General features: G+C 37.8%; 1 protein-coding gene across 1 annotated transcript in view; it reads right to left on the bottom strand.

Moving 5' to 3' along the window:
- Positions 1 to 12,826, bottom strand: part of MAP3K15 (mitogen-activated protein kinase kinase kinase 15) — a 90,854-nt gene that overhangs the window by 32,984 nt on the left and 45,044 nt on the right. Inside the window, exons 7-12 of the mRNA XM_049834834.1 lie at positions 5,199 to 5,369; positions 3,986 to 4,098; positions 2,794 to 2,953; positions 2,019 to 2,169; positions 1,508 to 1,615; positions 126 to 175 (exon numbers count right to left, since the gene is read on the bottom strand). Coding sequence (XP_049690791.1) covers positions 126 to 175; positions 1,508 to 1,615; positions 2,019 to 2,169; positions 2,794 to 2,953; positions 3,986 to 4,098; positions 5,199 to 5,369 — 753 coding nt within the window. The remainder of the gene's footprint in view (positions 1 to 125; positions 176 to 1,507; positions 1,616 to 2,018; positions 2,170 to 2,793; positions 2,954 to 3,985; positions 4,099 to 5,198; positions 5,370 to 12,826) is intronic.

The raw sequence follows: 12,826 nt of genomic DNA, 5'->3' as shown, positions 1-12,826 counted from the left end.
ACAGAACAAGCTTTTATAATTGGCAATGCAAAGCAGAGATTTAAGGCAGAATCCAGGTTTCCCACTGAATGGAAAAATAAAAAATAAACAAAAAAAAACACTTAACTGTTTTCTGACATACCAACCTTATTCCCCTAATGGAAGTGGCTGTAAAATTCCATTCGTGAATCTGTTTCTGTAAAGAACAAAGAGCTGTAATCAACCACAGTTTAACCTTGACTTACTATTGAAAACAAAGTCACAGCATGGTAAACAAAATAAAGTTTTTTCAACATGTCTCTCCTCCTTTCTTTCTTTCTTGCCCCCCAAATTTCAAATAAGATTGATGTATAGGTAAAGAAAGGCCATACATTGCTGTTTTACTCACTTCAGGAAAAATGAATATAAATGGCACAGAGTGGAAGTAAAGGCTACATTTCCTCATGTAAAGTTAAATTTGAAGAATAAATCTTGAAGTATAACTTACCAAACATTATCTTTTGACTCAATACATCAACATTTCATATTAAACATGGAGCATACTATGCCCTACTCTTATGTAGGCTTGAAGGAAAAGGAAACTTCATACATCTCCCTAAGAGGTATTGAGCCAACAGCTTTGGCCCAGGGAGGAAGAACACTGGAGGCAAAACAGAGGAAGGACAGCCTGTGCCTAGGACTGTAGCCCTCCATAGATCTCTAGCTAATAGCTGGATCTTAATTTGCACTGCCAGATATGCACCAAGAACTTGATCCATGAAGCAAAGTTATGTCAGACACATTCACTTGAAGCAGTGAAGTAGAACAGTGTACTGGAAAAGAAGTTCACAACAGATCCAGGTAATTCTCTTCTCTTGCTCTAACATACTACTTTTCTATGCTTTGCCTCTCTACATTTTTAGTCTCTTCTCCACCTACATTGTTCTGATATTAAAAAGGGGTGGTGAAATACATTTCAGATTTCAGGTCTTTCAATGCAAAACTGAAATTATTTCTCACTTACAAAAGATTACACTATCCATAACTGTGCCTACTCCCTAATCTCCTGTGCCTTATCCAATAATCCAAGACACCTTTTGACACTTATTTGTCGCAGGCTGCCATTTTTTCTAGTTTCTAATCTTATAACTGTAAAACTTTAAAATTTCTAAAACGTTAAACACAATACTGGGCTCTATCGTTACTTTTTATCTAGCTTTGAGCTGCATCTTAATAAAAATCATGCAATTCTAATGAGAAATATTATTAGGAGAGCAAAGAATCCAAGCACTTCTAAGAAACTTGGTCAAGATAAGAGAAATCTTAACTAGAGGTCAAAACCACTTGAGTTCTAATCGTAATACCTCCTTTTATTTCTCTGTAAAAAGTCAACTGTCATATCTGCACAAAAGAGATATTGAGGCTTGTGCTTCACAGAAATGTAGCAAACCTTAAATAATTGTAAAGCATTCCAAAATCTACATGTAAAAAAAGTGACTTTAAGCACAATGAATCAGAATACGTGAAACACATCTGCTGGTAGTTTTACCATTTCAGTGGGAGAGACATGCCACAAAGAGAGAGATCTTTCATCTGCTTCATTGTTGATTGAAACATATGCAGGCTGGTAGACTTTAGTTGGTTCTATCACCAAAACCTGAAGAGAGAGAACGTTTTTCCTTAATGAACCAGCAGCTAATACACAACAGTATCTTCAGATGCTCTGATATAGACAATGGGTAATCTCAAAGTAGGGCCTAAAAAATTTCCAGGGGGAGAGAGAAGGGCAAGACAAGGCAGGAAGAGGCTGTGTTCCTATGCACAACAAAACAGTATCACCACAATTTGTTGTAGGAGACTTAAAAGTATTTCTTAGAACGCTTTTAGGATGGTGGGTTAAATGTTTTTAGTAAAGATTAGCAGAATACAGGGGTTTGGCTCATGCAATGAAATAACAGGCAGTTAAGTATGTAAGTATTGCATTTGGAGTCTTCCAGTTCTTGTTATATCCTATCCAGAAACATAAGACATACAAAACTTGTTTGGACATAAAGTCTTACTGGAAATCTCAGTCCATTAGTTGTTTCTTTCGTTGCCTCAAAAATTATATCTAGCCAGAAAGTCAATTTTTCTTGTCTAGGAGAATGTTCTATGGTGAGTTTCTTGAAACGCTGGATTAACATCAGATTCTGAACTAATGATTTCAAGTACCTAGAATGTATTGAATTAGTGAGTTAACAGAGAGAAAACAAAATTTGACCAGATTCTAAAACCACGTAACTAACCTATACATCCAAAAAATTAACTGCAAAATGAAATGTACTTTAAAAGCTACCATAATGGAAATTATGGTGTTGATTTTTACAGATTTCTGGAAAGAATAGCAAGTTTAGTCAAAACCTTAAGTCATAAGCTCACATGGATGTTTATGAACAATATCTTTTTGCAAAAGGCTATAGTTACGTGAGTAGTTACATAGTGATTAGACAGGATATTATGAGCTAGAAGATGGTGGGGGAGGGAAGCAGCAGCTAGCTAAACTCTGAAAAGAATGGTTTCCCAGTCTTTTCATGATTGTTTCACAAGGAATCATCACTAATTTCCAAATGATTTCTTATAAAAGATGTACTTCAATGGGGTATAAACCCAACAACGATGGGCAACTTAATTTCTTACCTTCCCCCTTCCTTCCCAAAATAAAAGAGTATAAAGTCAGAGTTACAAACAATCCGAGATGCAAAAATCCAGCTAAGTTATCCAAGTGACTACAAGATGTTTTTAATTTGTGTCTCTCCCCATAGTTGGGTACTTGAGCTACAGCCTTCTACCACATACCACACTGGAGGTTTCAGCTTAAAAAGTTTCTCTGCTGCTTGTACTGCTTTAGCAACATCATTAGCCAGCATGCTCACGCTGAAGAACTGTCCCACATCCCAGTAGTTGTTCATTTTTTCTAGGCTTCCTTTTCTTCCCAATAAACTGTTTAACCGTACACCTGTAAAATTTCAATTAAAAAACATATTTTTCTATCAATGAAACACTAATAAGTGGGGGTTTTTAGTGATGGTCTATCAGTAAAAGACTAATAAGACTTGATTAAGCATTAGTGATAAAGCGGAGCAAGTTTTCTTCAGAAATAAAACATTCCCAACACAGAGGCTGGGTCTGCAAATAACATCCCCAATACAGTTCAGACAGTCAGAACTCCTACCACACAGGGTGATGAAAAACCTCTTGTGCTACCTGTCTGGGCTATCGGCCTCCTGATTCTCAGTGTAAGCTGTGCATCTCTGTGTCCTCGAGATCTGCATCTACTGCAAGAGATCCATGGCTAGAGGCTTACACAAGTCCACCCCAGAGCAAGATCAGGGGAATGATTTAAAGCCACCTTTGCATTCTCCCCCTTTAAGGTTCAAGTATGCGTTTCAGACAGGATCTGATTCCAAATACAATTTTCAACTCTTGTCTTTCTAGGAAGAACTGTGTACCTGTTTCTATCATATGATTTCCTTATAGATGTATAGTGGTCATTTTAGTTAGCACCTACATGGAAGATGTGAATCTAGGTAGGCAACAAGTTACTGTGCTAGTAGATCCTTCCAGGTGATACTTCCTGTGGATCCCTCAGTTCAGGGACAACAGAAACCCTCTAGATCCTTCCCTGGCATCCCTGAGGGGAGCTGGGCCACACAGTGTCACACCCTGTCTTTGTCACCTGTTGCTATGCAATAGGATAATCTCCGTGATGAAGTAAAGGCAGTTTACAGATGGTGCTGAAGTTGGTCCTTCCTCGTTCCTCTCCCATCTCTGGGACCCTTTAGATGGGCCAAGTTACTAGAAAGCTACTCCAAGGCAACAAGGAGAAAAAGGGTCCTTCAAGATCCCTGTGGTTTAGACTGCCATCCAGGACCCGCTACTAAAAAGCCTGAACCACGTTTCTGTCTATGCAACCCATCACTAAGCCTTTTGTTTTCTTCACGGGGGAGAGGCAGAAAACTTGTCTGTGGCACTGTGTGTGGATATTTACCTATTTTTCTCAGTTCCATTGAGCTTTCAAACTGCTGTCCTGCAACAAGTAGCAAAACTGCAAGGTTAATTCCAGAATACAGAGTTGACTGGAGTTCAAATCCTTTGCGATACCTGCAGAGAAGAGTCAAGAGCTCACATCTCACTGTATAGGCAAACTGAAATACTGCAAAGTTTTGCTAAGTATTTTAAGCTATTAATTTACTGTAAGGACTATATGGCTAGTTGGGACCAATGGCACCCCTTGCAAAAAGCACTTGAAAAAAAAAAGTAGCTTTTTGTCTTATGGTGAGAAAGAAAAACTGCTTAGTTTTATGTCCTGCCACCTTGTGTAGTTTTGGTTACTGGTTACTGCACACTGGTTACTACAAAACTCTTAAATCCAACAGAACCTAATTTTATTATATTATTCATATGGGAAAAGCAACAAAAATACTAGTCTTCAGTGCAAGTTTTAAAAAAAGGCTCCAGGACCTTTCTTTTAGAGCTTCACATTCATTAAAGGCAACTGAGACACAGCTGATAAAGGCTGAATGCACACCACTAGCTGGTGCAGGATGAAGAGATCCATCTGAAGCTTGTGAGTTCACTACTACCTATCAGTGTTGCACTAACCATGTTGAGGTGATTTAGGGGGAAAAGAGAGAGAGAGAGGAGTATTTCACAGGTACAGTACAAACCAATATTGCTAACATTATTGTACTCAGCAGTATTTATATGATTATACAAACATACCTATGTGAACAGTATGTCAGTGACAGCCTGTGCGCACATGCATGCCTTACTGTCTTAAGAAAATTCATAGTGCAGTTTATCAATATTTTTCCATATATAGAGTAGATCACTGCATTTCCTGGGGATCCAGTGTGGAAACCATCCTTGCACAGATGACCAACATAAGTCCCATGATCTCACTTGCACATCATTTTGGCCTTGAAGCAGATCGTGTATTTTCTCTACAAACACATGGGTGAATCATTGTCCCCTCCCCAACAAACTAAGTGTAATATTCTATATTCATGATAGTCTATAAAGAGAAGCAAGGAAACACATATCCAAAGATCTGGTGCTCAGTAAACCAATTACTCAAACAGGACCCTGAAAAAAGAGGCAAGTAGAACAATTGATCCAATTCGTACAGCCCTGCTTTTCATAACCAGAAGTAAAAGTCTGAAAACATTTTTAAATAGGTATTTTTGGTTTTCTTCTGTTACCATTCAATGGCATGATCGCGACTGTTGGTATCTTTACAGTCAGAATCAAGAAACATATCCTTGTAGATCCTCCCACATAAGCAAAACATATCTGGAGCAGGGTGATCACATGTCTGCAGGACTTGAAGCATAACTTGTAGTGCCTTCTCTCTGTCACCTGCATTATTTCTTCTGAAATCACATACAGAGAATAAATTAAATGAGTTCAGATCTGAAACAGTTACTGCAAGGTAGTGGAATAACATTATCCCCCATCTATCCCACAACCCATCCATCATTACTACATACGGACTTGACTTTATTTAGACTAATGTATGATTGTTGGTTGATTGATAAAAACCAAATGTATTCTCCTATCATGGGACTCTACTTCTAGCTCACAGAAGAACTGATTTAAGCCCAGAACTCCTCTATGAAAAAATCTGCCATCTGACTTGATTTCTCCCTGTGTAAGCAGACAGACTCTGCACATCCTGCAATGAGAAACAAGTGCTTGTTCAGTGTTCATTCCCGACAACACTGAACAAAACTGGCTATTTTCAGCATTCGAGCTGACAGCTCATTCAGCTATGCCCAAGATTTGTAATCTTGAATCCAGAGGATCCAGAGCCAATACCAAGCAATACTGACTAAGTACAGGAGAAGCCAGGTCAATCCTATTTAGGCAAAAGAATGATGGAGCTCAATATGGGGCCTTTGAACTACAACAAGAATAAAAGGGCAGAACTGAACTGTATTTCTTTCTTAATTAAAATTCTTCAAATTAGAGAAAAATTTGGAGAACAAACAGCTGTCATACAGCTTCTTTTCACAAATATTTAACAATCATATTGGTAAGAAATCAGTGATTAAATAACATTTCCACTCATTATTATTATTAAACACATCAGAATTTTTGCCTCCCTTTACCTTGCTGGTTTTGTAAGTTTAGAATTCACTGTTTACTGCAAAAAGTCGCTTAGAAAAAAAAAAGTCTATTTGCAAGAGTAATGCAAACACAGCTTAAAAGTTTAATAGCCTCTTCAAGTCATTTTTTAATCACCAGAGAGATTTAAAATATTTACCCACCCCTTTTCAGAACTGTTTACAATTTTCTGATCCCCACCTAGGTATGCAGGAACAGGCTTACAAGTCCTACAATTACTTTGTCAGCAATACCAGTAGCAGATGATGGTTTCTGGTAAATTTATTATTTGCATGCTCTGAAAGGATTAATATTTACTGTAAAGCAGCTCAGTTCCTTAGGTAACCAGCTGATGCAAGAAAACCAATAACAAGACATCTATAGCAAAATTCAGGCTTCTGTGCACGTTAGATGATGGAAAACATCTAATAAGATTAAACATATTTGTAGCTAGTTGTGCAGGCTGTATCCTGCCTTTGATGTCACTGGCAGAATGTAAACTTTCACAGCAAGTACTTGAATATTTTTTAAAGCATTTTTTTCTTCAGATTGACTGTTGTTCTGGTATTAATATTGGTCTTCTCTAATAAGCATACAAGAGAGAAAGTTAGTACCTTTCTTCAGTTTTACAAGAAATAAATAGAAGTTTAAAAGTGTGGGGGTAAATCCATTGCATAGGTCAGCATGCTCTAACCAAACCCATTCTGAACTAACCAGATTCTCTCAGGAATAGTACCCAAGTTTCCCTGCTGTTAATAGGAACACAAAGAAAGTTGAGTAAATGGAGCTTAGAACAAAATTTGGCCGTAAAATGCTAAGTCCAGCTGGTCCCCGGTCACGTGTAACGTGGTCACAGAAGTTGGCCCGTGTTCAAGCTCTTGCTGAAAACACAAGAAATACACAACTAGATCCTAACTTACAGCACTTTTGCATGGAAGATGAAAATTTAAAAAAAAATCACTCCTTTCCAGACAAGACAAACTTTGACTCAACTCTTCTTTGTATGAAAACAGGGTAAATATTAATGATCATACAGAGAGTTGTTATGTACTGATTGATTAACTTTAAAGAAAAAATACAATGCATAAAGCAAGACCCTGCTTAAAATAAGACACTGTGCAGATTAATACTACTGGACATCAAAGGATGAACCAATACAATACCAGGAGCATTTCAAAGGACCAAGCCCTAAATAAACAGTGTACTACTACAGGACTCAAAATAAAATTAAAGGCTTCTATCTGTTATAAGGAAAAAATCATCAGTAAAAATGTATTAAAATAAACAAAATGCAGCAAATGACAAGTATACACTAATCTAGGATATTATTAAACAAAAATCAGTTCAGATACCTTTATATTAAACTCTGTTTTTCACAGCAGGAGAATCTGATGCTCATTGGGCAATACAAATCCAACATATCAATTACAATAATCTACAAATCTGGGAACATTTATCACCTTCTAAAGCAATCCCAAAACCAGAGGGCTAACCAAGAAAAAAACAACAGAAAAATCACATAACTTGGGCTACAAGCAACTTCTCTAAGTCAAGATGAAAATATACTGTTGGAAAATGTGCAGAACCTGTTACGCTGGACCAAAACAGGGTTTTGTCTCTTACTTCATACCCCACACTTTGTCAGATCTGCATGTCTGACAAATTATAATTTGTTTCAAGGTGTCTTGAAAGAGGTCTGTGGTGTTATTAATAGAGTAAAGGATATTACCTTAAACCGTCAGGACTGTAGCACTGACTTCTATTTTTCTTACCCAAAATCAAATATATTGGCTTCCACACCTTCCCAAGCCCCATTTAAAGCCATAGCAGAGCGAATCACAAAAATGTGGGTTGGAAGGGACTTCTGGAGGTCATCTAAAAGAATCTTCTTCTCAGAGCAGGACCATCTCCTGACACTAGACCATGGCAGCCTTGACTTTGCCTGAAAAGCTGAATCTATTAAACCTCCAAGGATGGAGATGCCACAGCCTCTCTGAGGATGGAAAGCTAAAGCACTGTATGTTATGATGTACAGTCATGAGAAGGAAGGCAGAAAATGTTCTCTTTATGGAGAAAATTGGTGCTCCCGGTGAGACTGATTCTGCAAAGCAAATCCCCTGAATATGACGTTTTGTAAGCTAGAGCAGAATCACAACAGGCTACCACAGAAAGGACCCTACTAGTTTATTTTACTGCTCCTTGGTTACAGGCCAGCTTGCACTGAAATACGCATGTTCCTCGTGGTATCACACAAACTACTCACTTTGGGAACAAAATACAGTTTTGAAATAGGCATTTTTTCATTGGCGCTCTTCAACATAGAATCCATTAGCCTCTCCATGTCTGGGATATGATGCATCCTACCTTAAACAAGTCTGCATACACGTGCAGTGAAAATATGAGTTATTCTTCATGGTTTGTCTGGGTTTGGGGGGAGCAGTTCTTAAAATCACTAATCACAACCTGAAAATTCTTTCAAAATACAGTTTTACCTTTACAAAAGGTATTTTAAATGGTAAATGAGCTAGAAAAAAAGAATACTACAATTTCTTTAGAAACTATATTAAAACAAAGCACATGCCCTGGGAGAGTTGATAATAATACTATTTCTTCCCCACTAGTTTCTTTGTTAGCACATTTCAGTTCTCTCTCTACAAACCTTGCCTTGCAAAAACTTGCATGGAAACCAAACAGAGAAAATTAGTCTAAATTATGTGAACACAATAACTGCAAAAGCTACTGCTAGTGAGGAAAGAGATCTTAAAGTTACTTCTAAATACTAGGGCAATTATGAAAATACCCTAAAGCTCAATAAAACACTGCCAAATCCACCCCCTACCCCCTGCCAAGCAAAATGCTAGGAATTAAAAGGAAATGGACAGAGAGTAAAAATTAAAAACATGATGCCTTTTTACAAATAGCCAGCACACTAATCTTCAGTACTGTGTATAGTTCTAGGTTGTATTTGAAAAAGAAACTAAACTATTAGGATTTGGGGGGGGGATCAAATGGAGAGAAGAACAATCAATGATATGGAATGGTTTCTCTATGAAGAAAACTTCAATAAACTAAGGCTTTTCAGACAGAAGTGACTACATAGAGGGTTTTTTTCCTGAAAAATAATGTTGTCTTGCAGGACACCTTTATAACCTCTAATCAATTCCTCTAAATTAGTCTCAATGTTCTGCTCCCAGTTTAGTTTTGCCTGACAGTTTGCCTCCTCCAGAAACTGCTCACTGATTCACTTGCCAATTTGCTGATTTGCTCATTGCAGCATTGCCACATGATTTCTCTACCATGTTTCTTTAATCACAGAAGCAGTCTTCTTGCTTCCCTGCCTACACAAGCCTCTTTCATATGTCTCCCCATCCTGCCCAACTATCCACGCCTCCTTTACCTGTCTGAATCACTCTGTAAGGCTACAAACCTGATGAAAACAGCTTAGCACATAATAAAAATAAATTTTTAAGCACGTGCATAGAAATGCATATAGTGAACAGAGCAGAATTGAGGCATGATTAAGTTACGGTGCAACTTCAGTTTTGTATCACACGTTCTAATTTGTTGCTCTCCAACCCATCCTGCTGTCATATTTTGTCTTAACCTAGGGTTGGAGTCAGACATCCTTATACATAACAAGAGGTATTCAACTCAAACACTGTCCCCTGAAGCCAAGGGATAAGTTGCAAAATGAAGCAATACTGCTTCTTCCAAAAAGCATGATACAGTTAAAAACTTCCTACTACTAAGCTGTGACAGGATTTTTTCTGTCTCTCCCTGCTCCATCCCCCCTTCTCCACACTTTCCTCTCCCTCTCAGAAAGAAGCTGCTGTTCTGTAACTTGGCAACTTCAGTCACCGGAACTGTGGCCTGGATTGGGAAGCCCAGAGGTACTCCATGTGCTGCTGAGACACGTTTGGTTGTTTCCATGGGGGAACAGCTACACCACAAGCAGTAAGTCCTAACGGATGCACTCGTGCTCTTTCCTTGTGTGTACTCCCAGCATCCTCCATGGCTATTGATATTTAAGGGATCTGGGACACTCTCAGATTAAAAATTCGTAAACTGCTAATGGCACCAGAAACGCTCTCTCCACAGATCAGTCCTGTCCCATTCACCACCCCCACAGGTCTCTGGGCCTCTCCCCCTCTGAAGCGCAAGAATAATATGTTGAGGTTTGCTTCAGTTTGTTCAAGTTCTCTCTGAGTTTGTACTAGTGGAGAGAGGTCACTGAAACAGAAATCAATCATCGTTTGCAGAAAGCAGAAACTCTTTACAAATCTATCCTTCTTTTCCCTTCCCAAAGTTACTTGACAAACACACAAATTACCACCACTGTCTCATGAAGTCCCTGAGCCACAAATTGGTGGAAGCAGTGGGATTACTTAGGGAGATTTATTGCTATGCATTTTCCTATCTTCAGACTGTTCCCTGGGTATATGCTATTGACCACCGTCAGAGATCTAGGCCAGAAGAAACTATGCCCTGAGCCAATACGTCCATCCTTATGCTGTTTCTCTCTTCCCCAGCTCTCAAACATCATCCAGAAATCATATCCATATCACAGCCTCTCACCTGGAAAAACACTGCCTTACAGAAAAAAACAAATTCTTTTTTTTCCCCTCTCTTTTTGATTTCATATCTTCTTTCTTCCCCCTCAAATCCATTCTCTTCCCTGAATCCTTCTCTCCACTGCAGTCATTATAAGAAGTCCTAGTTTTAAATACCCCTAAACCAAAAATTCTTCCTGCTTCACAGGTTGGTTTTACCAGCTTTAAAGCATCGGCATGGTTAAGGAGCCAGAACAACACTCAGTGAACCAAGCCTTTGTCCAACAATGTTAAAAGGAACAGCATGGATTTCACTGGGACAAGAATTAGCTTGCTCCATAAGTAACAGCTGATACAATTATTTTTTTCACTTTTTTTTGTTCACATCTTCCCCTGTATGGCTTGTTTCCATCTGTCTAGCTGGAGAAGACTATATACTATAGAAAAGCATATATCTGCGAGAAGTAATTCACTCAAGGGAATCCACCTTTGGCTTCCTTTATATTTCATGTGGACTCATTGATTTGATCCTCTCTTATTATTTTAAGGTCTCTATAAGCAAACAGATTTCTTGAAGAGCAATGCTTAGGGAATAAATCAAACCATAACAAACAATTCTGAAAGTGTTTCCCCGTAGAATAGTCCATTCAAAAAGAGTAACCTGATTTTTTCCACTCTGTTCCTATATGAATATTGTTTCTCTTCCAGTTTCAGCCTTGAAGCAGCTATCAATAGTTTACTGCACATATCATGATTAAAAAAAACAACTGATCTCACTGTCACATTGCAGAGGAAATGTCAGTGAGACAACTTAATTGGTTAGTGTAAATACTACCTTTCATAAAATAACTGGTCTTCATATACAATACTTTGTTCATTTATTATCACGTACAATACCTTTGCTTCCAGTGATGATATGCAATTAATAAAATATGTATTTTGAATTTCCTTATATAAAAATAGGACACTGTTAGTTAAGTATGCCTTAAAGACTCCATAGCAGGTGATCTGAATTGCTACTAACGGTACAGAAATCTACAGCAAAAAAGATTTTTAAAAAATTCTTAATTATTAAGGAATACAACAGCTAATTTGAATTAGTTGTTACACTTGCACTCTCACTTAAAAAAATAAACTAATTTGTGAGTTAAGACACATTTCACTAAGGATGCAGTTTGATTGTAGAACCTTCGAAACTTGAAAGAGTGAATGAGGAAAACAAGACCCTAAATTGGGCCTTGAGACGAACTAAATTTGGAAGTCTCCAGTTAGATATGACAATGAAAAAAACCAGATTTTATTTTTCCTCTCATATACACTTCAGGTGCTTCATGCAAGCCACTCATATAAAATGAGGAACCCCATGATGTGTTTTTTACTAAATCTGAGTAATCGCAGAACAGAACATTTTAAATAACCCAGTGTTTTTCAATGGGAATAATTTCCTATGGCTACTATTATTCACAATTACTAGTGATTTTCTACTTGCACCCTGTTACGCCCTTCACTTGCTAATTGCCTTTTTTTATTATTGTATTGGAATATGTTGCTTGTTAAAATACAGCATGCTGAGTTAAATAATAGTGACTGCCTCTGCCCTCATCTTTAATATAAGTGAAGATAGAACTGCCTTAGAAAAAGACTGAAGTCTTCACAGCTCTGGCCTCGTGCCAGGGCTGAGTTTGGTTTTAAAGTCTACTCTGTTTTGAACAGAATTTGGCATACACTCTGGCATCTGCAAGCTTCCAGAACTTGGTGTCTCCAGCCCTAGTAAATAAGGCCAATTGGAAAATACTCAAACATAAGCATACTGCACATCATCAAAAACTTTGCTATGCAGCCCTAAATTAGTGAAGTAGGTCCTAAGCAAACAGCCAGCTGACAAGCACACTCAGCAATTGAATTAGATAAAGTACAGGTATTTATAGTTATCTACTATATATATACTACAGCAACAGGAAACAAAGCAATAAAGAATAAACCAACATCCCTTTTTATTACTCTCTTAACCTGATTACAAGCAAGTAAAAATCAAAGAAATGGATTGCAAAACTTTCCTGTCCCATTGGCTTTGATCTTGACTTATATTGCTCACGTGACTTGCTCAATACTTTTAGATTATTTGAGGCAATACAAAACACAGAATAGGAAACAGTTCATTCTATTCTAAAATT

The sequence above is a fragment of the Accipiter gentilis genome, chromosome 32 (assembly GCF_929443795.1).
Source record: "Accipiter gentilis chromosome 32, bAccGen1.1, whole genome shotgun sequence".
NCBI classification, from domain to species: domain Eukaryota; kingdom Metazoa; phylum Chordata; class Aves; order Accipitriformes; family Accipitridae; genus Astur; species Astur gentilis.
The sequence above is the reverse complement of the archived record's forward strand: the minus strand, read 5'-3'. Positions and strand labels throughout refer to the sequence as shown.